Source organism: Arachis hypogaea, chromosome 8 (genome assembly GCF_003086295.3).
Source record: "Arachis hypogaea cultivar Tifrunner chromosome 8, arahy.Tifrunner.gnm2.J5K5, whole genome shotgun sequence".
In the NCBI taxonomy this organism is placed as follows: Eukaryota; Viridiplantae; Streptophyta; class Magnoliopsida; order Fabales; family Fabaceae; genus Arachis; species Arachis hypogaea.
This window is the reverse complement of record NC_092043.1, coordinates 43,379,169-43,404,102: the sequence shown is the minus strand read 5'-3', so window position 1 is coordinate 43,404,102 and position 24,934 is coordinate 43,379,169. Positions and strand designations below refer to the sequence as shown.

Here is a 24,934-nt window from a genome sequence, read left to right as displayed (position 1 = left end):
CAAAATAAAATGTTTAGAGTAAATACTTCATTCGGTTCCTGACAATTATTTCGAAAGGACAACGAGACCCCCAAGAAAAAAAAACACCCAAGCCGGCCCCTGATATTTTTTTTAGGACTGATTAACCTCTGTGCAAAAAAAAAACAACTTAGATTTTTTTTGGCACAAAAGCCTCATTGTCCTTTCGAGGTAATTGTCAGAAGCCGCTGGATTGAAATTTTTTTTTGTTAAAGGTCTCATTATCTTTTGAAGTAATTATCAGGAACTATTTTGAGTTTTATTCAAATGTTTAATATAAATATATAATAAAATGGAATAACTCCAGAATGCAGATACGCGGTAAAAATCGTCAGAAACGATTATAGTCATTGAGGGAATGCAATTACATAAACAATTTTTTTTTTTTGTCTACGGTATCCCCCAACCCGACAGGTCAAGGACTAATCCGTCGCGGATCTGAGCTCCATTTAAAAGTCTACCGCTAGCTAATGGATTACTGCATACACAAGGCAGAATTCGAACCCCGATACAGATAAAGTGTACTATTTTACTGAACAAATTATTTGGCACTGTGGTACTAGCCCAAAAATTATCCAAAAAAAAAACCTTACCCTGAAATTAACTTGTCCTATAAAGGGGTATATAGTACATTGATCTATGATTCTATGACTAAACTCGGTAAAGAAGAAAAAAAAAAAAAATTAGTCTTAACATATCTGCTATGCTTTTTCTTTTTCCAAACATGTACCTTCAATACAAAGAGGGTAAAAATGAAAAAGAAAAAAAAAAGAAAAATATTTACGTTGTGTCCCAATTGGGGATGTTAGCACTTGCCTCGTTCACCATCTTCACTAGGGTCACCTGCACACGTTATTAAAAGTAAACAACTGGTTAGTCATGCCTTTTTATCATGCTTTCCTTACTCTATAAAGATACCAATAATTCCGAATTTGGGTCCAATGAGGGGATGTATAAAGTGACAAAGTGAAATAACAATTAACGAGTAATCACCCTTAGATTGATAGAATGTTAAATAACTGAATATAAATGGTTACATATCTAACAAGTCCCGTCACGTTATTACTTAACACATCTTAATACTTAGAAGATTCAATCCAATAATTCCCCTCCCAACACCCCATCACCAAGAAAGTAAAATAAAAGGAAAAAAAATAAAAAGATAAACCAATTATGTAAAGATTGAGGAGCTGTATATATATTAAATGACAAGTTAGATATACTATATAAACTGAATGTATGTTAAATAAAACACCTCCTATAACACTGCGGTTTAAAAAGGCTATCTTTGAAAGAAAGGGAGAAAACAAGAAGGAAAAAAGATGCACATGAAGCTTTAACTATGTTTATAGTTTTCAATAATGTTAGCCTTTTTTCCCTAAAATAAAAAAGCAGCTTGGTGTTTTTGGTTGTTATCCTTTAAATTTTGGTGTCAAGTGGTGATATCTATACAAATCAAAAGAAGATTGAGAAAAACTTTACAATAGTAAGACAATTTTCTACATTTATATCAACAAAATGCAAGCAAGTTTAGAGCACAAGGCACTAAAATCAGAAAGAGAGAAAAATGAACTACGAAAATAGCACACAACTTTTAGAGGGAATAAAACAAAATGACCCAAATTTATATAGGGATCAAAGACATGTTTAAGCAACATAAAAAAAATTAAAAGAAAAAAGACAAAAATAAGAAAAGATGATGCAGTGTGCTACTAATGACAGGATAAGAATGGATCCTCTTAATTTTTTCCTTCAATTGTTTGGTAATGTATGATCTCTCACCTTACATTCTTTAAATGGGACCAAGAAAAACTATGTTAGAGAAGATATTAAATGGTAAAAGATCACACTTTACCAAACAATTGAGGGGAAAAAAATTGAGAGGATTCACTCCCAATGCAAGCATTAAAAGAAGAAAGGAATCTCATAAACACCCTTGAACACTTGACAACTGAATTGGTTGATGAAAACGGTGATTCAAAGTGAGGACAAAACTGAGAAGGCTTCTCAGAGGATAGGCAAAAGTATTAGCAGTGTTACTGTTTAACAATACCAAGTTCAAAGAAATTGTTCAAGCAATTTGCTTTTAAACTAACTATATGCTAAGCAGAACCAACCATATTTTGAAAAGTCTAATCCTTGATCTAACTTTGCTATTAAGATGACACAGAAATGCAATGCTGCACCGGAGGAAGCTGAACTAAAAATAGCTTTGGAGGCTGAAGGGAGATGATGCTGAGTAACACAGGTGTAATGACTTTGGGATTCCCTCCCCACACGAGATACTGGTCACCTAATATTCTCTTTTTTTCCACAAGCCTTCAGATCCTCTCTGAAATCTTTACTCTATTTTGACAATGTAATCTATGGATCTAAATTTTTTGAACAATGAACCAAAGGCGTAATATACCAAGGATAGACCCTTTTTTCTTCTTTTTTTTTTTATATTTTTTATTTTTTTCAGTTTTTGGCATCCTGGGGAGGGGGAGTGAAAGGGGAACAAATGAGAAGGAAGTTTCAGAGAACAGTATCTGGGTAATAAGTAAATATACAGGCACCTTAAAAACTCTAGCCACAAAAGATGATATGGTGCAATGGGATTCATCAGGCATATACTTCCAAAACAAATGCCTTTTGATGGTTTACATCAACTTCAATTGCAGTAGTGGAAAGTTGAAGGATGGCATAGTTCAATGCTAGTGGCCTACAACCAAAATTTTAAGCTGTTGCCAGTTTTAATCACAGTTGCAATTCCTGCGTTAATGTGTTCAACGCAGTTTACACATTGCGGGCGGTTGCACTAGCCACAGCCACCACAACCAAGGTGTTATTGGCTAGGTGATGTGAATCGAGATTTGAACCTTGCATATACTGTGATAATTTCTCACAATTATGAGGCCACTATCAGCTAAAAAAAACTAAATAATTAATTTTAAATTTAAAAATATAAAAGTAAAATTTTTTAAAATATTTAAAAGTTACTATAAAAGGTAAGTTAGGCAAAAGTTACGCACCAAATGGAAAGCATGATAGAATTGGCCAAAAAATAAAGTATAACGAAAGCAGTTTTTAAACCTGTGGAATATGGTGCTTTTGTGTCTAGTTCACATTTAAAGATAGTTGTCCACAAACCTAAGTGAAAATTGCTTTTCTTCATTTCATCTTACATTTTGAAAGAATATGAAAAAGCTTGAAATTGCATAGATCCCCTTTTAAGTTTTGAATCAAGTCATAGGTATCAGAGAATGCATTTCTTGCTAGATAATTTATTTAAGAAGACAAGCTGTTTGAATTAGTTGGCAAAATCTTTACATACCACACTTTCAGGAACCCCTGGTGGAGGTAAGGGCAAGTTCCTCGGTGGAGGTCCTCGTAGATGAGACCTTTTGTCAAATCTCCACTCACCAATTTTACCATATGTCAACTCACCCTGCGCATTCCAAAACAAGAAACTGTTATATTGAAATATATGACAAATAGGTAGTGTATTTGGCAAAAGTTTAAACCATCTAAAGTATACTTCTATGGCATAATAAGAAAATTAAGCAGATTTCACAGGTTGATCTAGAATGGAAATTATAAGCAATAGTAAACAATCATAACCATGCATAGTTCGAGGAATGGGAGAGATAAACAAAAAAATTTACCTTCATATTGTAATCACATCCGTAAGTATAGTGAATTATGAACTTGTTCTCAGTTGAGAGATCCCATGGGGGCTGAGAAATCAAATACACAGAAGTCAAAATATGCATATCATATTCAATCTAACACCCACTTGAGCTGATAATTGGTGCATTCACTGGATTAGATAGGCCCAATGAACCCAAATTGACACAATAAATCACTAAATCAGTTTGCACTGGTTTATGTTAAGAAGATTGTATGACTGTTGGGTTTTAGCATGCAAATGTGTCTTAAAAAATAACCTAGTATTAGTTGCATGTAAGTGTTTAGATTATTGCATTGCATCACTTAAAGCCAAACCCAATCCAACATTGCTACTATCATCATAAAGAAAAACTTATAGGAAGGTGATAACTTGTCTTTTAATTGAACCCAAACAAAACCAACCTGATTTTAGTGCAGATTAATTTGGATTAGGTTGGCTAGAAAAGATTTCCAATACCAAAATTAAACCAACCATTTTAAGTTTTATCAGTTTGGATTATTGTGTACCTCAAACTCAATCCTAACCATCAATATATGCTGCTATTGATGACTATATCTGCATAAACCAATACAATATCAAGTGTTACATGAGGTTTTCCCAAACCTGTAGCATGAAGTCTTTACGCAGAATATGGCGCACTCCATGCAGTGCAGAAGCTACAGCATAAGCATACCTTGCGTCCAACAAGAACCATTAGCATACATCAATATGAAATTGTCACTATCTTTGCATATTAATGCAAAATCGAATATTTGATGAGACATACATTTCGAGCACCCATCCAAAAGCTTTATCAGTCTCTGGATCCTCTTTCATTTTCAAAGACACGTTCATCCATGTGGGGGCAATCTTTTCAATCAAATCCTAAAAAACAGCACAGAAGTCAAATGTATAACTGACTGATATTAAGATTTTTCCATAATACGAATGATGGAACAAAAATGCTGGGTCCAATCAACTGATAACATCAGTTACAAGAACCAGTGAAACACGGAGATATTAAGTGCATGTATGGATCCATTTCGGCTAATTGGAAGTTTTGGGAAGAACGTTTACCTTCCTGATAATTACAGGAGAATTGCCAATTGGATCTACATTTGTAACTGGTCCATGCTCCTCAGGAAAAAACTTCCTTATGATTTTTTCATTCTTCTCAGGCGTGATGTAAAAGAATGGGAAAGCAGCTGGATGTCCTCCATATGCCAAATTGGGTAAGGGACGTACAAATATGTGATCAGGCTCTGCCATTAACACATATCTGCATCAAAAGACAACTATATCAACTTTTTATATTTTAGTGTAAAATAAAAGAGAAATCACTTAGTACAAGAGATCTCACTCTTCCTCGATAGTTGCCTTTTCCAGCCACTGTACAAAGGCCCATGGTCTATTTAGAACAATGTATCCCTGAAAAGATATTAACCAATAAGTCAAATCATTTGAATTGTATGGACAGTATATTTTACTGCATAAAGAATAATAATACTGGCAATTTTGTATGCGACCAAATCTTGTGCAAAATAGTCAATAATAAAACAAGAAAAACATTTTAGAGACAAGGGAGCTGCAAAGGATGAGTGAAGAAATTAGGGAAAACAGGATTAGAATTTAGAAATGAATGCATTGGGGAGAATTGGGGTAGTGCCTGTTGTTGAGAAGATGGAAGAGTCTTGGAATAGGTAGTTTTGGAGAGGAATTTAGAGGTCCTTGTAACTGGAGTAGAGAAGACAGGAAAGTCCTATAGCTAGAGATGAAGAAAGACCTAGAAAGGCCATAGCTGAAAGTAGTAAAATGGATTTAGATATTAATGGTTTAGATGGGAATAACATTTACTGTAGAATGCTTAATACTATGACATTGTTTGATCCATATGGCTGACTCCACCTAGCGAGACAAGGCTTAGTTGGTGTACTATGGGCAGAATAAAACAAGAAATAAAAGATAATCATCTAATTGAGAATATGAATATCCAATCAGGTATGCTGGAATTGGATATAACTGCAGAGGAAGACATTCAATTATTAACTATTTGTCAAATATCAATAACAAAAATGATAATGGGGATGAATACAAAATCTGGATAACAAGCAAAATAAGCTTCAAATAGAAGTCAAGTAGTTGAGAATAATAATTATCTGTATTAACCTCCTGAACGAACTCAATTTATAGATGAATGGAATCGATATTGAGTTATGGACCACATTTGCCTGCATAACATATGAAGACAGAAAATTGAAGCCCATAGTCTCACACATTCAGCCTAGAATATAAAGGGAAGATCGAAGATGTATTCAGCTTGGGGTTTAGGAAAAGGCCCTTAGATTTCCATTTCCTTGGCATTAGAATATTTAAAGAAATTTAAGCTTTGCTGGCCAGTTCCATGTTGAAATTCAATAACAGTTTTCTCAATGATCCTTAAGGTTTCCTCCACCTAACATCATCCTTTGAATTATTATATTGGAGCTGCAAATTTTCTAGGATTTCCTTCATTTCATATCACCAAAGTACTATAAAACACCATCAGTATTATTTTGCATAAAAATATTAAAAGGAGAAGCAGAGAAACACATATTTACACACACAAGCATGTCTAGCAATGGATTTTGATCATCATGAGGAAAAAATCATTATATTAACTCACCCTGTCCATACCAGCTGGAAGAGGATCTACCACAACAGTGGGAATTTCATCCATCAAGTTGTCTGGCTTTCCAGAATGTAGAATTCTAGTGAATCCTCCCATCTCTGACCCAGGCATGTTCTTTTGCCTTTTATACCAGTAATACATGATGCGGCATTGCCATTTGTTGTATGGAGCATCAGTAGCCGTTAGGGCGACATGAAAAGGTGCCTTAGACACCTTCCGATTCTTTGCATGTGCAGGCATCTCAATGATGGGATCAAACAACAACAAACCATCACTAAAGGCCACACCTTCTGAAGATCCATAGCGGATTAGCATCGTTACCACATTATACGTGGCAAAGGACGAACCAAGAACCAAAAAAATGATAAGTAATGGTGAAGTTCGTCCCATTATCTTCCTAATACAGTTAGATATCAGAATATCATGGGCCTGATTCCTCAGTCTTCAAGAAAGCAAAATTCTCTACCCTGGAAAACAAATAGCTCTTAGTCACAGTCTGAATCTTCCACTTCTCAAGTCTTTCAATACTTCAGAAACACATGATGATCCTAATTGGTAACTTCTTCTAGAATCACCGCAATGGTCTAGCAACTACCTGATTGGTCATTTAACCTAGAAAAAGAAAAATACTCTGCACCATGATCCTAATTCCTAATCAGTGACTTGAGAAAATCCCACGAACATTTCTACAAGTCAACATTTAGAGAATTAAAGCAGTGATTGTAGTTCCTCCAAAAAAAATTAATTAAAAAGAACATCTATAAATTGAATCAATAAAGCAAATGTCACTTTGATTAACATATATATAAAATTCACATATTCAGAAACACGCTGGAAATGGAAAAGGACAATGTACATATATAGTTAACAAGTAACAATATACAGAAAACGTAAGGGAATTGATTTGATTTTAGGTTACAAATCTCGATTTGCAGCGAATTGAATCAACTTACACTCAAAACCAACACTCCGTGGCAGCTAGTAAAGTAAATCAGAAGCAACATGATGAACATAGAAAACGGGGTCAACGCCAAATTTTTAGAACTGGCGGCACTAATGTGAAGTGATACCCGAAAAACCTCAAATTGGATTGCAGAGAAATTGAAAAACTAACATGTAACAGAATGCCATTAAGGTTACAAAGTCAAAGGAAATAGTTGAAATGATGCATTCACAGAGAGAGAGAGAGAGAGAGAGAGAGAGAGAGAGAGAGAGAGAGAGAGAGAGAGTACCTTTGCTTGTATTTTGAGTAAGAGACAGAGAGAGAAATCCACAATGATTTTTTGGATCCAAGAAGACAGAAGAGAGAGAGAGAGAGAGAGAGAGAGAGAGAGAGAGAGAGAGAGAGAGAGGGGTGTACTTTGCAGTATTTCCACTCCGACGAGCCCTCACGGCGGTGAAAGTATTATTATAATTAATTATAATAATTAATATTATTTATTATGAATCTAACTTTGACAAATGGGGATTCTTAAAAAAAAAATATAAACTATTAAAATTGTCCTCGAAGATATAATTAATATTTATTATGGATCCGTAGTTCTGTACAAATCTGATTGGACTTTTTGGTTTGACGTGACTGTGATATTCTCATTTCAAATAGACAAGAGCTTGTTGCTAATTAAGGTGCACTTGAGTTGGTTAGTGATTTATGTAACCATTGCACTATGAAAAGAATGCTTTTTGTCTTAATGTTATGGCATTAGTAAATTTGGTGTTAATTCCTTTCATGTTAGTTTTGTGGTTTTGTCCATGTTAATTTTCAAATTAGTTACATTTGTTTTTTTTTTATGATTTTGGTTAATGCTGCAATTTAAATTAACCCACAATTATATTTTATTTACTGTCTGATAAATAGACACTGCAATGTCATAGTTCATCTTAAAAATAAACTACATTACTACATTACAATTATGAAATGCCTTTTCTACATAAACATCTCATGTCATTACTGCCAGCCCTATGTCCTACTTAACCAAAGAAAGAAAACTGAATCAAAGTACAAGTCCCGTGATTATTATACAAAGAAGCATTGCAAAAATATTTGATTCACAAATACTTTCATTCACAATGTCCATTGAGTTGCTATTCGTAGAACATTTCTCCACATTTAGTGTTTTTTTTTTTATTTATCAATTTCATCTACTCATTAAAAGTAATTGCACTCAACGTTCTTCTTCCACCCAATTCAGAAGACGAGCATAAAAAACCAATTCTCAAAAATCAAAATTGTTAAAACACGTAAAATTAAGCATATTTTTCAAAGTGGATATTAAAAAAATTATCTCCAAAATTTGTCGTCATCTTCAACTTTAATGCTATTACTCCAAGATAACAAAAGCATATTTCATTATAGGACTTACTTTCACGCTTATTCTGGAGGTTACTTGAAATTGTGATTTGGGTTTGAACATGAGATTCAAACTCTATTTGGAATTGTGTATGATATTTTCGGGTGCATAAGTGCTGCCATCTGATGTAGGTATGTACAAAAAATTTCAATGCTTAAGTTAATAAGAGTTTTAGGCAGATTTTTTTATATATTAGAGTTTCAAAAATACTTAAAAATATCAAGGTATTTATAGTTGTATGTGGTGAGCCAATAACCACTTTATAAAGTGATTCCACCTTTGATGGTGGATAATTATTCCCTTTTATCAGGGAGGTTATTAAAATCTCTCTTCTAGATCAATAGGAGATGTGGTAGGAGTTAGTCACTTATTGAAATAACTAGGGCTAAGCCCATGTCTCTGTGTCTGACTTCTGTGAGGTCGAGTAGGTAGTAATGTAGATCCGAACATTGATATTTGTAGAGTGCTAATTCGACTTTATTTATTTTGGACTTGGTTAAGTTATTGGTCAAGGTATGAAGAGAGCCTATACTTGAGGCTGAGCTTCTTTAGGTCGGACTCAAGCATTTCTAAGTCAGTCTTTATCTCTTGTAGCTTTCATCCAGTCAAGTCGGGTTTTACGATCTGCCTTGGAAAACAAGTCAGATACTTGAGGTGATTCAAAGATTAAAGCTAGAACACACAATCAAGTGAGATTTGAGTTTTAATGTGTGGTTGAATCATTTTAACCACTATTTTATTCTTGTGTGTTATTCTCTTTTTCTAATTGCAATCTTTGTTTTGTTTGATTCTTTATGTCCAATATTTGGTGTATGAATGCATTTATATGATTGAGACCATTATTTCATTTAAGCTCACTTATCCATATCACCTTTTTATCGACCCTTGTTAACCAATTTTGAACCTTATTAATCCCTCTTGTTGTTAACTTTAGCACATCACAACCTTAAGCGGAAAACTATGAATGTACTTAAATTGCATCTTTGATTAGTTTAGGTAAGTGAGTGTGTATCATCTAAGTATGAGAGAAGGAGATTGTCGGAACATTGATAGAAAGAAAAAATATGTATTTTGGATTTTCATTGGAAATCTTGAAAATTGGGTACATATTCATGCATTAATCTTTTGTGTATATATTATGTTATATATATATAAAAAAAAAGAAAGCTAAAAAAGAGACAAATGTAACCTCAAAGAAAAGTTGAGAATAATGCATATGCGATATGAATTGAGAAAGAGCATAAATATGTGAAAAGTGAATAATTGGTAGTTAGGTTTTTCATTAGAATTGAATATGTTGTTGTAGTAGATTAGGTGGAAATTTAAGCTAATCAAAATTCAATTTTTAGTCCACTTGGTCAAATACAATCTTACTTTTACTCTAACTTTATTACAACTCTTGAAAAAAATTTTATGATACTTGTATGCATGCATAAATATTTGTTAATTGTTAGAAGAAAAATAAATCTTAGAAAACAAGATTAGAAGGAAATTGAGTGAATCAACCTTATACACTTAAGCGATTAGAGAATATACACATCCGGTGAGAGATTCCATTATTCAATTCTATGTTTCCACCGATCTTGATCTTATTATATTGTCTTAGAACTCAAAATCGTATCTTACAAGTTGTTATATTGTCTTAGAACTCAAATTGATTCATGGGATTGCATTCATTGCTATATTGTTTTAGTCCTTTATGTATAAATGTTTTCTTGAAAATTGATTGGCTTTGACCAAATGATACAAAAAGATACAAATAGATAGATAAATAGAAATAGATAGAATAGATATTAGATAGTTTACTTTTAATAAGTGTGTCATCCCTTGATTTTGTCTTTTTTAATATTTAGCATGAGTATGCTATTGTTTAAGTGTAAGAAAATTGATAAATTCATATTTTATAATTATTTTTTGCTTGAAATGAATGAATTTTATCAACTTACCTTGTATTTATTCTTTGAAATTGCATGCTTTTGTGAATTTCTCCATAATTATACTTAATTGTTAAAACATACTTTTTATATTTTAAATTGCTAAATTTAATTCACTTTTATCCCATTCGATGCCTTGATATATTTGTTTGAGTGATTCAAGGTTTAGAAGGCAATGATGACTTAAAAGGAAGAAGAAAAAATATGCAAAAGTGGAGAATTCATGAAGAAATGGGATTAGACATTTTCTGGGTTATGCATACCCATGACTTGTGCATACGCATCTCCTTCAATTTGTGCGTACGCATGGCTTGCAGCGCATAAGTCACTTAAAATGGCACGTGATTTGCGATTTCTGGTTCATTTTTGACCCAATTTAACTCATTTCTGAAGCATATAGAGGCAAGACTCAAGAGGGATCAACCAAGTAATATAGGAAGTAGTGATAGTTTAGGTTTTTAGCATGGTTTTAGGTAGAATTCTATAGAAAAAAACTCTAACTTCTTGCTAGAATTAGAGTTTCTTAGTTTAATTTCTCTTTAGATTTAGGTTTTAATCTTGTTTTAGTTTAATTTTTTTTTATATTTTCTTGTTCTATTGTCTTAATTTTCATAGTTTTACTTGTTAGCTTCTCAATTTTTGTAAATTTAGTTTATAAACTCTCTTGTTGAATTCTATTTTTTTTAATGCAATTGATATTTTTCAGGTTTATTGTTGTTTATTTGAATTGTTGTTAACTTGTTATTGCTTTCTTGAGATTGATAGTTATAGATTTTATTATTATTGTAATTTATGATGCTTTATTTTTATATCTTCTAAGTATTTGATAAAATGTCTCTTTTTGTTTTAGAGTAAAATTTTGTATTCTTGACTTAGGATTGAGGACTTGGATGACCTTGAGTCATTGATGTCCGATATTGATTGGTGATTTAGAGTTGTTAGTTGATTTAGTTTCCACTAACATTATCCTTTCATTAAGTCTAATTAGTGACTTAGTTGGAATTTGTGGATTGAGATCAATTATACTTATTTAATTTTCCTCAATGTTTAGGAGTCGCTAAAATAGGATTAACTCTTCACAATTGTCATGTTTATGGCTAATGACAAAGACAGTTATCTTTAATTATCTACCATTGCCAAAATAATTTTGCACTAAAATTTTGTTCTTTTACCAGTTAATTGTCTCAATTGCCTTTAGTTTAATTTTTTGCTTGTTTCTTTAATTGTTGCCATTTATATTTTTGTTTATTGTTATCACTCTTGTTTTTCATAATCAATACCTATATACCTTATTGCAATTTTTAGAAAAACGACTCGAGATTAAAATTTTCGGTTATTTAATTTGAATTATGATAACCTTTCTAAATTTTGATTGATAAAATTATTTGCCAATGCTTGCAACAAAGAATTTTATAATTTGTAAAATTTTTAAACCGACATTTAGCCCGCATCAAGAATTCAATAGATAAAGAACCAATATAGAAAACAATTACATAGATATAATCAAGTTCTTTTCAAATAAATAGTATACTCCAATTGCTGTTTGAAAAGTTAGTACAAGTGAGGTTTTATGTCTATATAGCATAATAAAATTAGGGTTATACTACCGTGCTGAAATTTTTTTTTACTGGTACTGAAAGTATGTATGGGAAAAGAAAGAACGTCTGTTTAGATTGTTGCTAAAGTCTTGGACAATTCCTGCATGATAGCAGAGTATAATGTACGAGATTAAGTACAATTAATCAGTTGATGAAGAGAAATGCGTTAATGATGGTGATTATGGTATTGTGCTTTTTTTTAGGATTCAGAAAATATTTGGGCTCACACTAAGGTTTGGTTTTTTCGATTATTGAACAAAGATGAAGTGAGTAAAATATATGATGGGTTGTATTGGCTATGGAGTTATAAATGAGTTTTTTGTAAATATAATTTTGGAAGTTTTTTTAGAGTTGTTAATTTTTTGTCAGTTTGACATAGTATGCAGTTCATTTTTCTTTTTTATTGAGGGAGATACTAATTGTTAATTTAGATATTAAAATTGTCATGACAAAAAAAAAAAAACTGAAATTGTAAAAAAGAATTTATTATTACTTAAGTGTATATTTAGATTGAAGTCTGTAGATGAAAAAATTGATATTGATTAAAAGTGAGTTAAAATTAGCATAATTTATGTTTAGCAAGTTTTTATATAAAAATATATTGTAATAAATTAAATATTGTTTGAATTATATTACTCAAAGTTAATTTTAGACAAAAATTATTAAAAAGACATGAATTTAAATAATTATTTGATATTATCTTATCTTTTTATTTTAGGTATTTAAATTAATTTTATTAATCAAGTTAATAATAAAAATTAATATTTACTTATTGAATTAAAATTAGCATAAAAAATTGAAAAAATATACTTTATATAAAAAACATAATAATATATGAATAATATATAAAAATATATTTTATTAAATTAGATTACTCATGATTTATTTAATATTATTTTAGATTATAATTTTTTTATTGGTATGATTCTATTATTAGTTATAATTAATTTTTTATTTATTTTACTCTTTTTAGTAGGGTGAATAATTTATGTTATAAAAAAATTACAATAATAAATATAATATACAGCTATTACAATTACAAGTTTTAACTGAGCTAAACAAATAATAAAAAAATGGTACATATAAAAAATAAAGTATAACAACAAAAATAGAAGACAAGAATTCATATAAGTAAAAAATAAAATTTCCATAAAAAATAATTATATACACAAATGATGTGAGTACTAAAGAAATTACAAAAAAAAGAAATAAAGCACAAAGTAAATAAAAACTAACTATAATAACTATAGAACAAAGTAATATTTATAACTAAAAATAATATTAAATAAATCATGAGTAATCTATCAAATATTTTTTATAAATATTTATAACCCAAAGTAACTTAGTATGAGCCCAAATATTTTCTGGATCTTTAAAAAAAAGCCCAATACCATAATCACTATCATTAACGCATTTCTCTTATTAATTGTACTTAATCCTCATACATCTCACTCTGCTATCACGCAGAAATTGTTCGAAACTTTAGCAATAATCTAAACACGCGTTCTTTCTTCCCTTATGCCACGTACTTTCAGCACCAGCAGAAAAATTTTCTTTTCAGCACGGTAGTATAACCCTTTATTAGAATCCAAAACTATGCAGAGTTTTTCCTTAAAAAAAAAGTGAGTTTTCTCCACCAAAAAGAAAAAATAATTGAAACTTGCACTGAAAATGATTAAATTATCAAATACAAAATCTGGATCCAAATATTCGTAGGGTAAGGGGGGAGCCAAGGAAATGAAAATTGATAGCTGCATAACACGTTGACAAACTTACACACTGGTCGAGAAATGTGTAGACTTCCATAATAAGTTTATCCTCGGATTGAGCATCACTAACTCCACATTCAGCAAGAGGCAAGGAATTGGGGTCAAGCATGGAATTGGAATTGAGATTAAAGGGACCATAACCCACAAAATTAAGAAATGTACAATAAAACAGGCATCTAATAAAATGAATGTGGTAATTTATCCGTTTATAAATGACAAGTAAAAGCAAGTTCATTCGCTCAATCAGACAAGTTAATATGCAACAGGAGATATATGGTAATAAATAAATATTCTCGTTTTTTGTGTTTGTGAAACTAAAGCAGATAACACATTCAGTTATGAATCACAAAAGATCTCCGGCGATTCTCTCTTAAGAATAAAAATTGTAAAATAAAATTTGAAACCTGGAAACATTCAAGAGTTTTGTAACCAATAAGCACTAAAAAAAGTAAAATAAAAAATTGATCCGGATCTAACATGGGTTGCGTTTCAGAATTGAAGCACTATACACTTCTAAAGGTTTCTCCAAGTGATTTGACTGGACATCTAATTCAGATTCATTGGCTTCCACAGACATCTTAGAAGATAAGCTACCAGAGGCAGTTACATTATTTTTTTCGATTGAAATACCTAGAACTAAATCTTTAACTTCAGGCTTTGTATTTAAACCATTATAGTCACAATAGAGATGAATGATTAGCTGCAGGAACTTACTTTTTCATGTGTGTCATAAACAAATATCTTTCTATTATATTCAAAAAAAGGCCTGCAAACAAGCCATTGTAAAAGGAAAAATCAGCATACTATATATGTACTAAACTTCAAAAAGCAATTAGGCCTCACAAAAAAGGTAGGTTATAATCTTGTGTTGAATTGCTACATTCTTCTGCACCAGCTCATAGTTACTCGAATTCACCAATTCGGTAGCGTACTTCGTACCAATTCACATGTGCTGTATACCAATTCATCTACGTACACGTCATATTAATATTTTTCATATAAAATATTTTACATATGATGTATTCTCATACTGTGGCTGTTTTTTTTATATGATTTTAACGTGTGAGTTAGCCTCAGTTATGTTGTTTTGGGGGGATTTACGGTGGTGTGACGGTGTTGAAGTTTTGTTTGGTAGTGTAAAAAAATCGGACCGTCCGATTTCATTGAGTAGAGAGAGGGCACACATCGGAAGGTCCGATTTGTGCCAGGGGAGTACTGAAATCGCTGGGACCGATTTCAGGAGAGAGGAAATGGCTTGAAACTAATCGGACGGTCCGATTAGTGTTGTTAAAAAATTTGAAATGAGAAGACGCGGTCGGACCGTCCGATTTGGTTGTTGCTGCTGTATACATATAAGTTACCTTTAGTACGCAGTAGTTCGTCTTCCTCTTCTTCGTGCAGAGAGAAAAACCCAGTAAGTTATGTAGCTTCTTTTTTTCTCTGGTTCTCCTTTTTTTTTATTGTTGCAGAAATAGAGAAAAAAAAATATTGTTATTGAGAGTAGCTAGTATATCACTGTTAATATGGATGATAGAGTTAGTTTGAAAGTGTATTATTTTGGGCAGATTTTATTACAAACGTATGAAGGAGTTCAATTTGTATGTGAAAATCCATTAGATATTATTATTCCATACACATTGTCGTTTGAGGAATTAAAAGGTGTGATTTGTGAGAAGATAGATCCTCGTTTATCTAGGAGAGTGTCGTGTATTTTGTACAGGTATCCTTTATCCGTGTTTGGTGGGTTCGTACAATTTCAAACCAAGTACGTAACGGATGAAGCGAGCATGCATGAAATGTTTTCAATATATATTGAAAATCGTCATTGAATGTCGTGCATCGAGCTGTACATTGAGTTCGAGCAGTCGGAAGCGGACTGAAATATTGAATTGGAAGATTATGATAGTGATACCGAGGAGGAATTTGAAAGTCATTATGAGATCGTTGGTTTAGGTGAAGAAGAAGATGAAGCTGACGGCACTATGAACGCAGATGTGACGGAGGTGGCCAATGTATTAGCAAACCAACAACCGTTTCAAGAGCCTTCTTTCATGCGGTCGTTGGATTTGGAGGCTATGCATGCACCGGAGTTTCCTCAATACATGAATGCAGGTATGTAAAGAAAGATAGTTATGTGATATGTGAATTACAATTCGTGTAACATGCCTTTGATTAATTTATTAGTTATTAGTTATTTAGTATGGACTATATTTACTAGGTGGTTAGGTAAATAAGATAGCTAACATGTAGACTATAATTATATATGTAAAAATGTAGATTATTATTATTTATGAGAATACGTATCTTGCTGTGTGATTGTAGTTGAGCTTCCTATTGTGATGGATGGGGAATTCACGGTTGGAATGGAATTCAGTTCAAGAGAGGCAGTAATCAAGGCGATGAAGGATTATACCATCCGTAGAGGTGTAGACTACAGGGTGTATGAGTCAGAACCGACGACATTCTATGCTAAATGTACACAATATGGTGCAGGTTGTGATTGGCTGATCCGGGTTACCAAAATGCAGAAGAAGTACTGTTGGGAGATAAGAAGGAACAATGGTAGTCACACTTGTACTCGATCTAGTATTTCTCAAGACCATTCGAAATTGGATTCCAAGACAGTTGCAGAAGCAATTAAGCCGATGGTAGAGGTTGACCCATCTATAAAGGTGAAATCAGTCATTGCGGAAGTACAGTCGAAGTTTAACTACACCATCAGTTATCGCAAAGCATGGTTGGCAAAGCAGAAGGTGGTGGAGTCAATCTTCGGGGGTTGGGAAGCATTGTACGAAGCCTTGCCCATATGGTTTGAGGCTATGTGTCACAAGGAGCCGTCAGCGGTGGTTCACTTTGAGACTATGCCTGCATACCAGGGAGATGATTTGGTTCCTGATATCTGTGTACTGCACCGAGTCTTCTGGAGTTATTACCCTTGTATAAGGGCATTCAGACATTGCAAGCCAGTTGTGCAGGTGGACGGGACTCATTTGTATGGAAATTACAAGGGTTGTTTATTGGTAGCAGTTTCACAAGATGGAAATAACAATATTGTCCCAATTGCATTTGCCATAGTGGAGGGAGAGACTTCTGAGGCGTGACACTTTTTTCTAAGTAACTTACGCCAACATGTGGTGACACGTGATGGTATAGGACTTATATCTGATCGACACGATTCCATCAGGTCAGCTATTGCTCGCAGTAATGGGGCTTGGTCTCCTCCTAGAGCTTTCCATATGTTTTGTATCAGGCATATTGAGTCAAATTTCTTGAGGAAGTTCAAGGCACCTAACCTGCAGAAGCTTATCGTCAATATCGGTAAGTTTGAATTAGAGGCACTCTTCTAAAATTATAAATACGATAGAATAGAATGTTGTTCATGGTTCAATGTTTCTTATCATAGGATATTCAAGGACGATTCGAGAGTACCAAATGCGCTATGAACGACTACGCGAATGGGGTGAAGCTTACACCAACTGGCTTGACAGGATCCCGCGTGAGCAGTGTGCGTTGGCATTTGATGGTGGATATAGATGGGGTCACATGACCACCAACCTTGTGGAGTGCATCAAATCTGTTTTGAAGGGGGCTCGCAATCTCCCAGTCACCGCCCTTGTGAAGGCTACATTTTACAGACTGAATGAGTTGTTCACTAGGAAGAGAGCCGAGGCTGAGGCTCGCATTAATGCTGGGCATGTGTTCTCTGAGCTTGTGACCTGTAAGTTGCATGCCAACCAACGAGCAGCAGGAAATATACAGGTTAGTTGCTTCGACAGAGAAAATGAAGTCTTTGAAGTACGTGAGATGCCTAGTGGGGTTGAGTATGCAGTTGACCTACGCCGACAGCGTTGCGACTGTGGTGAATTCCAGGTTGATAGAATTTCGTGTCGACATGTGTTTGCTTGCTGTGCAAATCAGCGGTTGGACTGGCAAGTGTACGTTCATGACGTTTACAAAATGGACCAAGTTTGAAGGGTATACAGAGCTAGGTTCAGACCACTGGAAAATCCTACAACATGGCCACCTTATAAAGGACCTCAATTTGTTGGTAATCCATTCCTAAGACGGGTAGCCAAAGGTCGGCCTAAGATGACCCGCTTCTTGAATGAGATGGATACACGCATGTTGCGTGGTCCTAGGAGATGCAAGCAATGCGGTGTTGAGGGCCACAGCCGTAGTAGATGTCGTCAATCAGGTGGTCCAAGTGCGGGACCGGACGAAAACTAGAGTTACTTTTGTTGCATTTCAGTTGGTTGGACTTTTACTGTATGAACCGGACCGAAGACTTTATTTTTAAGTTTCTAACTATTTGATATTGTAACATGCATCGAAACCATAATAGTAACAATAATCGAATTAAATAGTTGTAAAAACCAGACCGGACCAGTACGGTTTGACCGAAAAAACTGGTGAACCGGACCGGTTCAGTTTGACCGGAAAAATTGGTGAACCGGACCGGTGCGGTTTGACCGGTTAACCAGACCTAATTAACATACTCCATACACACATTGAAACCATAATAGTCACAATAACATAGTTAACATACTATATACGCAGTTTGAAACTATAATAGTCACAATAAGCTAGTTAACATACTCCATACACACATTGAAACCATAATAGTCACAATAACATAGTTAACATACTATATACACAGTTTGAAACTATAATAGTCAAAATAAGCTAGTTAACATACTCCATACACACATTGAAACCATAATAGTCACAATAACTTAATTAACACACTCGATACAGACATTGAAACCATAATTGTAACAATAACCTAATTAACAAAATAAACGACACCAAACATTATTTTTTCATTGCCGACTTCACATCCTTGAATAACTTTTTGCACTTCTTTGCAACCCTGTTAAAAGCGGATGGGGTATACCGAGTAGCGCTCCTGCGTGGAGGATCGGTTCTAAGGTTGTAGCCTTTTCCCTTTTCACTTGTAGCCGTACCTATCAGTTCAACATACATGACATGTTACAAATAAAAACTGAATGACAATAAATATACACAACAATGCTATATGTAATCAAAATTCTAGTAACAACTAACCTGTACTAGGTTCGGGATCATCACCATGGTCTTCATCTTCGTCCTCGTCGTCATCCTCATCCTCATCCTCATCTTCATCCTCATCACTATCCAGATTATCTACCAGGTACTTATCAGTGTCATTATCAACTGCATTATTGGTCTCCTGAATTAGAGTCATTGAAATACGCCTATCTAGTCCACTTTGTAAGATTCCTCTCGTGGCATCAGCACTCCTAGACGAGTCAACAGACATTCTAGCTCCAGAATTTTCAGAGGAAGTGTGAACCCGAGGCATCGAATCGAATGACATCCTACGTGCAGTAATCCCAGTCCGTGGGTATGTCATGAACATTTCCTGAATGTGAGTACCCTGGCCCTGGAGCCATGAAACCAAGCAGCTGGCTGAATGAGGCTTGCTCCCCTGCATCAGCTTGTGGACCACTCCAATATTCTTGATGTAACGGGACTGACTGTGTAAAATAATCTGATGGATGTGTTTGCGGCACATACTCCATACCACACTGAACCTCCTGTGGGACCGGTGGCAGTGGCGGTGGCGGTGGCGGTGGCGGTGCAGGCGGTTCTTGTTGGTGTTCCTCCTGATTATGAACTGGAGGACCCTCTGGATCCTCTTGAAATACGAGGTCCGATATCTGCAAGTGGGCACCGAATGCTCCACGGTACCAATGCATATAAATCTCCAAAGGATAATGTAAGGGCACTAAGTCATCAGCTAGAACATGACTATACCGATTGGTCCATTGCATAATCCAAAAAGAGTGGGTGTTGGACCAATCTTGATTCTTAGGTCCCGTTAGTACTTCCCCGTGTGATGTGCCTAGGTCCCGCTCTTGAGTAGGAACGTCCTGGATCAAACCAAATTGCCTCTTGAATCGATCGGATGAATGCCACTCAATACATTCGAAAGATATAAGTGGCACTGTTGCACTCCAAACAACTGAATGTTGACGGATGTCTAGTGGAACCACGTCCGGCTCAATGAAGTCAATGCCATAAGCCTGCCACACAAACTGGACACATCGAGACTATCAAATGACTACACAACAATTAATTCATGTCTCAAACTAAAGCAACTACTAGTAGTTTACAACATACATGTCCTTCTTGCAAATCATCCAGCAACCTCCTGTAGTGCGCAAGCGTATGATATCGGTAAGCAAAATTCTCACGATTCCAGTTGCGCCACCTACCGTCAAAAATCCCTTTTTTAACTTATTGTGTAAAAAATAGAATACAATTTCTAGTAGAGAAATCAACACATACATTAATTCATTTTACCTGTTTGCGATCGGAAACACTCGGGGATTGCCAGGAATCGGGGCAAGAAATGGGAGACGGATCCAAGCCCAAGTAAGCAAAAGTGTAAGCGGACCATCGATCTCCTTGCAGTTGACACGGGTTGCCCTACACAATGATCTGTTCAAGTGCGCGAGGCATGCCGAACCCCAACTATACTGTATGATCCCCGCAAAGTTACGGAGCAAAGGCAGAAATTTCCAATGCACCGCTGCACCAGACTTATCACCAAACAGAATTGTCCCAAATAACAACATTATGTGACACTTGACATACCTCTGAATCTGAATATCATCAGTCAATACTGTGCGATCCTTCAAATCCCTAAACCACGTCAGTTTTATAAAGCTTCCTCTACAGTCCCTGTTCCTCGGTGCAACTCCAAATTGGTGCAAGCACTCGGCCTCAATGGCCTCGAAACTACTCATCGTTGGTCCTGTAACCGGAACTCCGTTTGTCGGCAGACCGAGAATCATCGCCACATCCTCCAACGACACGGCACACTCACCAATCAGAAAATGGAAGGTGTGAGTCTCTGGACGCCATCTTTCGATGAGAGCATTAACCATTGCTGATTGGCATTGAACGACTCCAATCTGAGAAACATGATAAAAACCAATCTCCCGTAAATGCACCTCAACAATTGGGTTGTACCGGTCCGGCGGTAAATAGTGATCACATAACAACATTCGTGAATCCTGCAATATCACATTTTTATTGTAACTATCAATACATAATTATATTAACAATGATCTGATTATACTCCATTATACATATATATATTTGTCTTTACATTACATTACAAAGCATACATATTATTATTATTATTATTAGTATATATATATAATAATAATTATTATTAATTTTAAAAAGCCGATATTATTAATAATATTCATAAAACAACATATATAAATAAATCTATCTAGATTCGGTCTTTTAAAATTGGTAAAATTATCCTATTATTATTATCATCAGCGATCAAACCTAATTTATTAATTCTATTTTTAAACTAAAATAATACAGATTTATATATATTCTAATCTAAAATCTACTTTCAGTTCAATACAATTAAAACAAAAATATATGAATTCAAATTTCCTTCAAACAAATAATAGTAATAAAAATAATAATAACAATAATATCCACAGATTATCAACAATAACAACAACAACAACAACAACAATAATAATAATAATAATAATAATTTAATTTCATTCATTCATCCAAACTAGCAAAAACATAATAACTAATCATAATAGCAAAAAAATTCAGAATTTTTAAATTAATTATTCTTACTCTATTTCTAAATCCTTTAAATTTAACTAATTAGTTCTACTCTATTATTATTTTTATACTATTATTAAAATCTAATACATTATTCTATTTATTAAATCAAAATTTTAAATAATAAAAACTTACATAATCTGGGTGTCCAAGATAATTAACAATGTGACGTTCTGGCTGATTCACTTCCTTAATTTTGGGTCTTCTTGGCATTGTCTTCAGTCCAATTTACAGCTGCTGTGTGGTCCTTGTAGCCTTCAACAATGGAGATGGTCTGAGTTTGGGGAGCAAATAGAGAGAGTTTTGAGTGTGAGGCTGAAAGGATGCTATGGAAGGTGGGGATACATTCGATTCAACTTTCGGAAGCGTTGGATTCAACCGGGGGGGCTTGCATGCGTGCCACGTGGAATGGGGAACGAAATCGGACCGAGGGTTTTGTGTACCCCCGATTACAGTACTCGGTCCGTCCGATTTTGGTACCCCCCATCGGACTGTCCGATTTCTCTTTCCCAGCGATCATACAGCGGTGATTCACCCAGCTCCCCCATAACTCAGCTATACACAACTATTTTCATCATATCACAAATAAAAATCTCTCATACTGAAACGTATTGCACTCCATGTAACTATGCTCTCAGTGACTCATTTGTTACCTCAAGCTTCCATCAAACTTAGGTTCATCAACACACCAAACCCTCATTTCTAACATAATTGCTCTTTTAGGTTTTTCTTTCTTTTTTATTAAATGCAAAATTGCCTAATGAAAACATGATATTAGAGCAAGTACAATTTCTCATGAGTGCACAGTGTTAAAAGAAATATTTGACAAGAATAGAAAGAATATCAAATGGATTATTATAAATCCAATTGAAACATAAACGGATAAATAAAGTTGATAACATTAATAACAAAGTTGGATGTGCTAGAAGGGCTTCACCAAGACAAGTGCACACAGGCTTTAAGACACAACTAGAATGAGACTCGCACGATGCGCGGGACGGTAAATTAATGATAATATATAATAAATATTAAAAATTGTTATATTTTGTAGAAATAAATTAAATATGTGTAAATTGAAGTTAAATTTAAAAGGTGTTTTATTTTAAATAATTTGTAGTACAAAAGATTTGGATGTTGGAGTTGTACAAATTGACATTTTTATTTTAAATAATTTTGTGGCGCTCGCCCTCCTTTTTTTTGTTGGTTGTTATTTGTTAGAGTTGGTGCTTTCTTCTTTTTGTCATTGGTTCTTGCGAAGACATGTTCTTTATGAATTGTTTAGTTTGATGCATTTTCTATTGTGTTATTTGGTTCTATCTTTGTATGTATGTTCTTCTTTCGAAGATGTGTCTTGAATTTGTATGGTTTTCTTTCTCCTTAATCTCTTGATGGGGTGGTGCTTCAATGTCATTATTTTTCTGAAATGTCATTAGATTTGAAGCAGTTGTACCCAATAAGTTTTTTGTGCCGCCATCAAATAGTACAAAAGTTGTTGTAACACTTTGATCTAAAACTTTTAATTGAATTATGAACCTAAAATAAGTATTGGGCTAGCAACTAATAATTTGATAGATGAGATTATGAAAAGTATATAGAGTTACCTTATTGTTGGATATTGTGGTGTTTGATTACATGTGCCACAAATGTTGTTGTTTCTTTTTTTATATGCTTTCTTCTGACACTTTTTACATTTAACATAATTCCATTCTAATTTGTCATCAATTTCGTTTATAGTTGTTAAAATTGTGAAGATCTTTTCCTATTCCAATATTCAATTTATGTTATCATTAGGTATATGGTATTTGAGTAAGTATGAATGTATAATATATGTTGTGATTTTTTTTGTCATACCTGATCATTAGATTCTCATTGCATGGCCATTAGATCTTGGATAGTTATTCGATTTCTAATCGTTATGCTCTGAAAAAATGATGCTCTATTGAGTAAGTTTGAGATGTGCAGTTCGAAAATAATTTTTTTGTGCTAAATTTGATATTATGCGAAGGAATAGTGATAAGAGACTTATATATGTAGTTTAAATGGTATGAAATTTAAATAATTATAACGTAAAATTTATTATGATTAATAATATTATTATGACATTTGTAATATGGATGTTTATTACTTTTAGTGAGTTATTTATAAAAATTAATAAATTAATTGTTGCGATTATAAATTTATTGTATTGTTTATAACGGTAAGATATAATAAATATAGGAATATGAATTCAATATATTTGAAGGTTACAAATGTATTCGATTCTATTTTTTAGTTTTTATTTGTATATATTTTTTTGTTGATTTGGAAATAATAGTTGATCTGCCAAGAATTGAATAGTTGATTCTAAAATTGTGCCAAATAATAATTATTCTAAAGTTGGCAATGCAATTGAGGTAGTCAATGGCCTAAACTTATGGAGTTGTCATCAACATAATTATTGTAATAATTATATATTTAGATTTGTATCCATGCATGATGCATCTTATATGTACAAATATACGCAAAAAAAGCTAAAAGTTAAACATTTTTAGTAAAAAAAAATAAAATAGTTAATTAGTGTTTTGAGGTAAACATGCATGCATGATGTTAGATTTGTATCCATGCATGATACATTTTATATGTACAAATATACACAATATGCATGATGCTAGATTGGTATTCATGCATTATACATCTTATATGTACAAATATACGCAACAAAAGTTAAAAGTTAAACATTTTGAGTAAAAAAAAAAAAATAGTTAATTAGTGTTTTGAGGTAAACATGGATGCATGATGCATCTTATATACTACGAATGTCTAATATCATATATTTTTTTTGTTTCATTTTGATACTCTTTTAATAATTTTTTTTTAGTTTTCAAATATTCTTTTCAAATTTTATATTGGTAAAATAAAATAGAATTTGTTTTTAATAATAAGTAAAAACTACAATAATAGTTCTTTGTACCTAGTGTTACTTCTAAAAATTAAAATGATTTTTTTTACCAAAGATACAGAGACTCAAACTTGCGACCAATATGGGAGACTATATCATTTAAAGTATAACTCATTAGCAAAAATTAAAATGATTATAATAAACATAATTATAATAATAAAATATAATTTTCATTTTTTAAAATTTTAATTTATAAATTAATTGCTGCGGTTATAAATTTATTGTATTGTTTATAACGGTAAGATATAATAAATATAGGAATATGAATTCAATATATTTGGAGGTTACAAATTTATTGGATTCTATTTTTTAGTTTTTTATTTGTATATTTTATTTTTTGCTGATTTGGAAATAATAGT

The 24,934-nt window shown here is 33.2% G+C and overlaps 2 protein-coding genes across 4 annotated transcripts; one reads left to right on the top strand and one right to left on the bottom strand.

The window, feature by feature from the left end:
- Positions 1 to 527: 527 nt before the first annotated feature.
- On the bottom strand, positions 528 to 7,804 carry LOC112707614 (hydroxyproline O-arabinosyltransferase RDN2). 3 transcript variants are annotated; one of them, XM_025759426.3, is made up of 10 exons: positions 7,571 to 7,717; positions 6,934 to 7,024; positions 6,333 to 6,805; positions 5,031 to 5,098; positions 4,748 to 4,949; positions 4,458 to 4,555; positions 4,295 to 4,364; positions 3,666 to 3,737; positions 3,335 to 3,448; positions 528 to 861 (listed from the first exon to the last, which is right to left on the bottom strand). In XM_025759426.3, the coding sequence occupies exons 3-10, from the start codon at positions 6,726 to 6,728 to the stop codon at positions 799 to 801; spliced, it is 1,083 nt and encodes a 360-aa protein (XP_025615211.1). In that variant the 5' UTR covers positions 6,729 to 6,805; positions 6,934 to 7,024; positions 7,571 to 7,717; the 3' UTR covers positions 528 to 798. The 3 variants fall into 3 exon arrangements, with proteins under 3 accessions (XP_025615211.1, XP_025615210.1, XP_025615212.1); XM_025759425.3 differs by lacking the exon at positions 6,934 to 7,024 and having other exon boundaries at positions 7,571 to 7,804; XM_025759427.3 differs by lacking the exons at positions 6,934 to 7,024; positions 7,571 to 7,717 and adding an exon at positions 7,292 to 7,459.
- An 8,168-nt stretch (positions 7,805 to 15,972) lies between these two features.
- LOC112705397 (uncharacterized) lies at positions 15,973 to 17,962 on the top strand. Its single transcript, XM_025756230.1, has 4 exons — positions 15,973 to 16,102; positions 16,313 to 17,087; positions 17,175 to 17,308; positions 17,394 to 17,962. The coding sequence occupies exons 1-4, from the start codon at positions 15,973 to 15,975 to the stop codon at positions 17,960 to 17,962; spliced, it is 1,608 nt and encodes a 535-aa protein (XP_025612015.1).
- Positions 17,963 to 24,934: the final 6,972 nt, after the last annotated feature.

Coding starts and splice junctions, on each gene's coding strand:
- LOC112707614 (XM_025759425.3), bottom strand. CDS start 6,728: ATGGGACGAACTTCACCATTACTTATCATTTTTTTGGTTCTTGGTTCG. Junction 4,556..4,747: donor CTCCTGTAATTATCAGGAAG/GTAAACGTTCTT, acceptor GCTGTTTTTTAG/GATTTGATTGAAAAGATTGC. Junction 3,738..4,294: donor GTAAAGACTTCATGCTACAG/GTTTGGGAAAAC, acceptor TTGATTTCTCAG/CCCCCATGGGATCTCTCAAC.
- LOC112705397 (XM_025756230.1), top strand. CDS start 15,973: ATGAACGCAGATGTGACGGAGGTGGCCAATGTATTAGCAAACCAACAA. Junction 16,103..16,312: donor TCCTCAATACATGAATGCAG/GTATGTAAAGAA, acceptor GTGTGATTGTAG/TTGAGCTTCCTATTGTGATG. Junction 17,309..17,393: donor GAAGCTTATCGTCAATATCG/GTAAGTTTGAAT, acceptor TTCTTATCATAG/GATATTCAAGGACGATTCGA.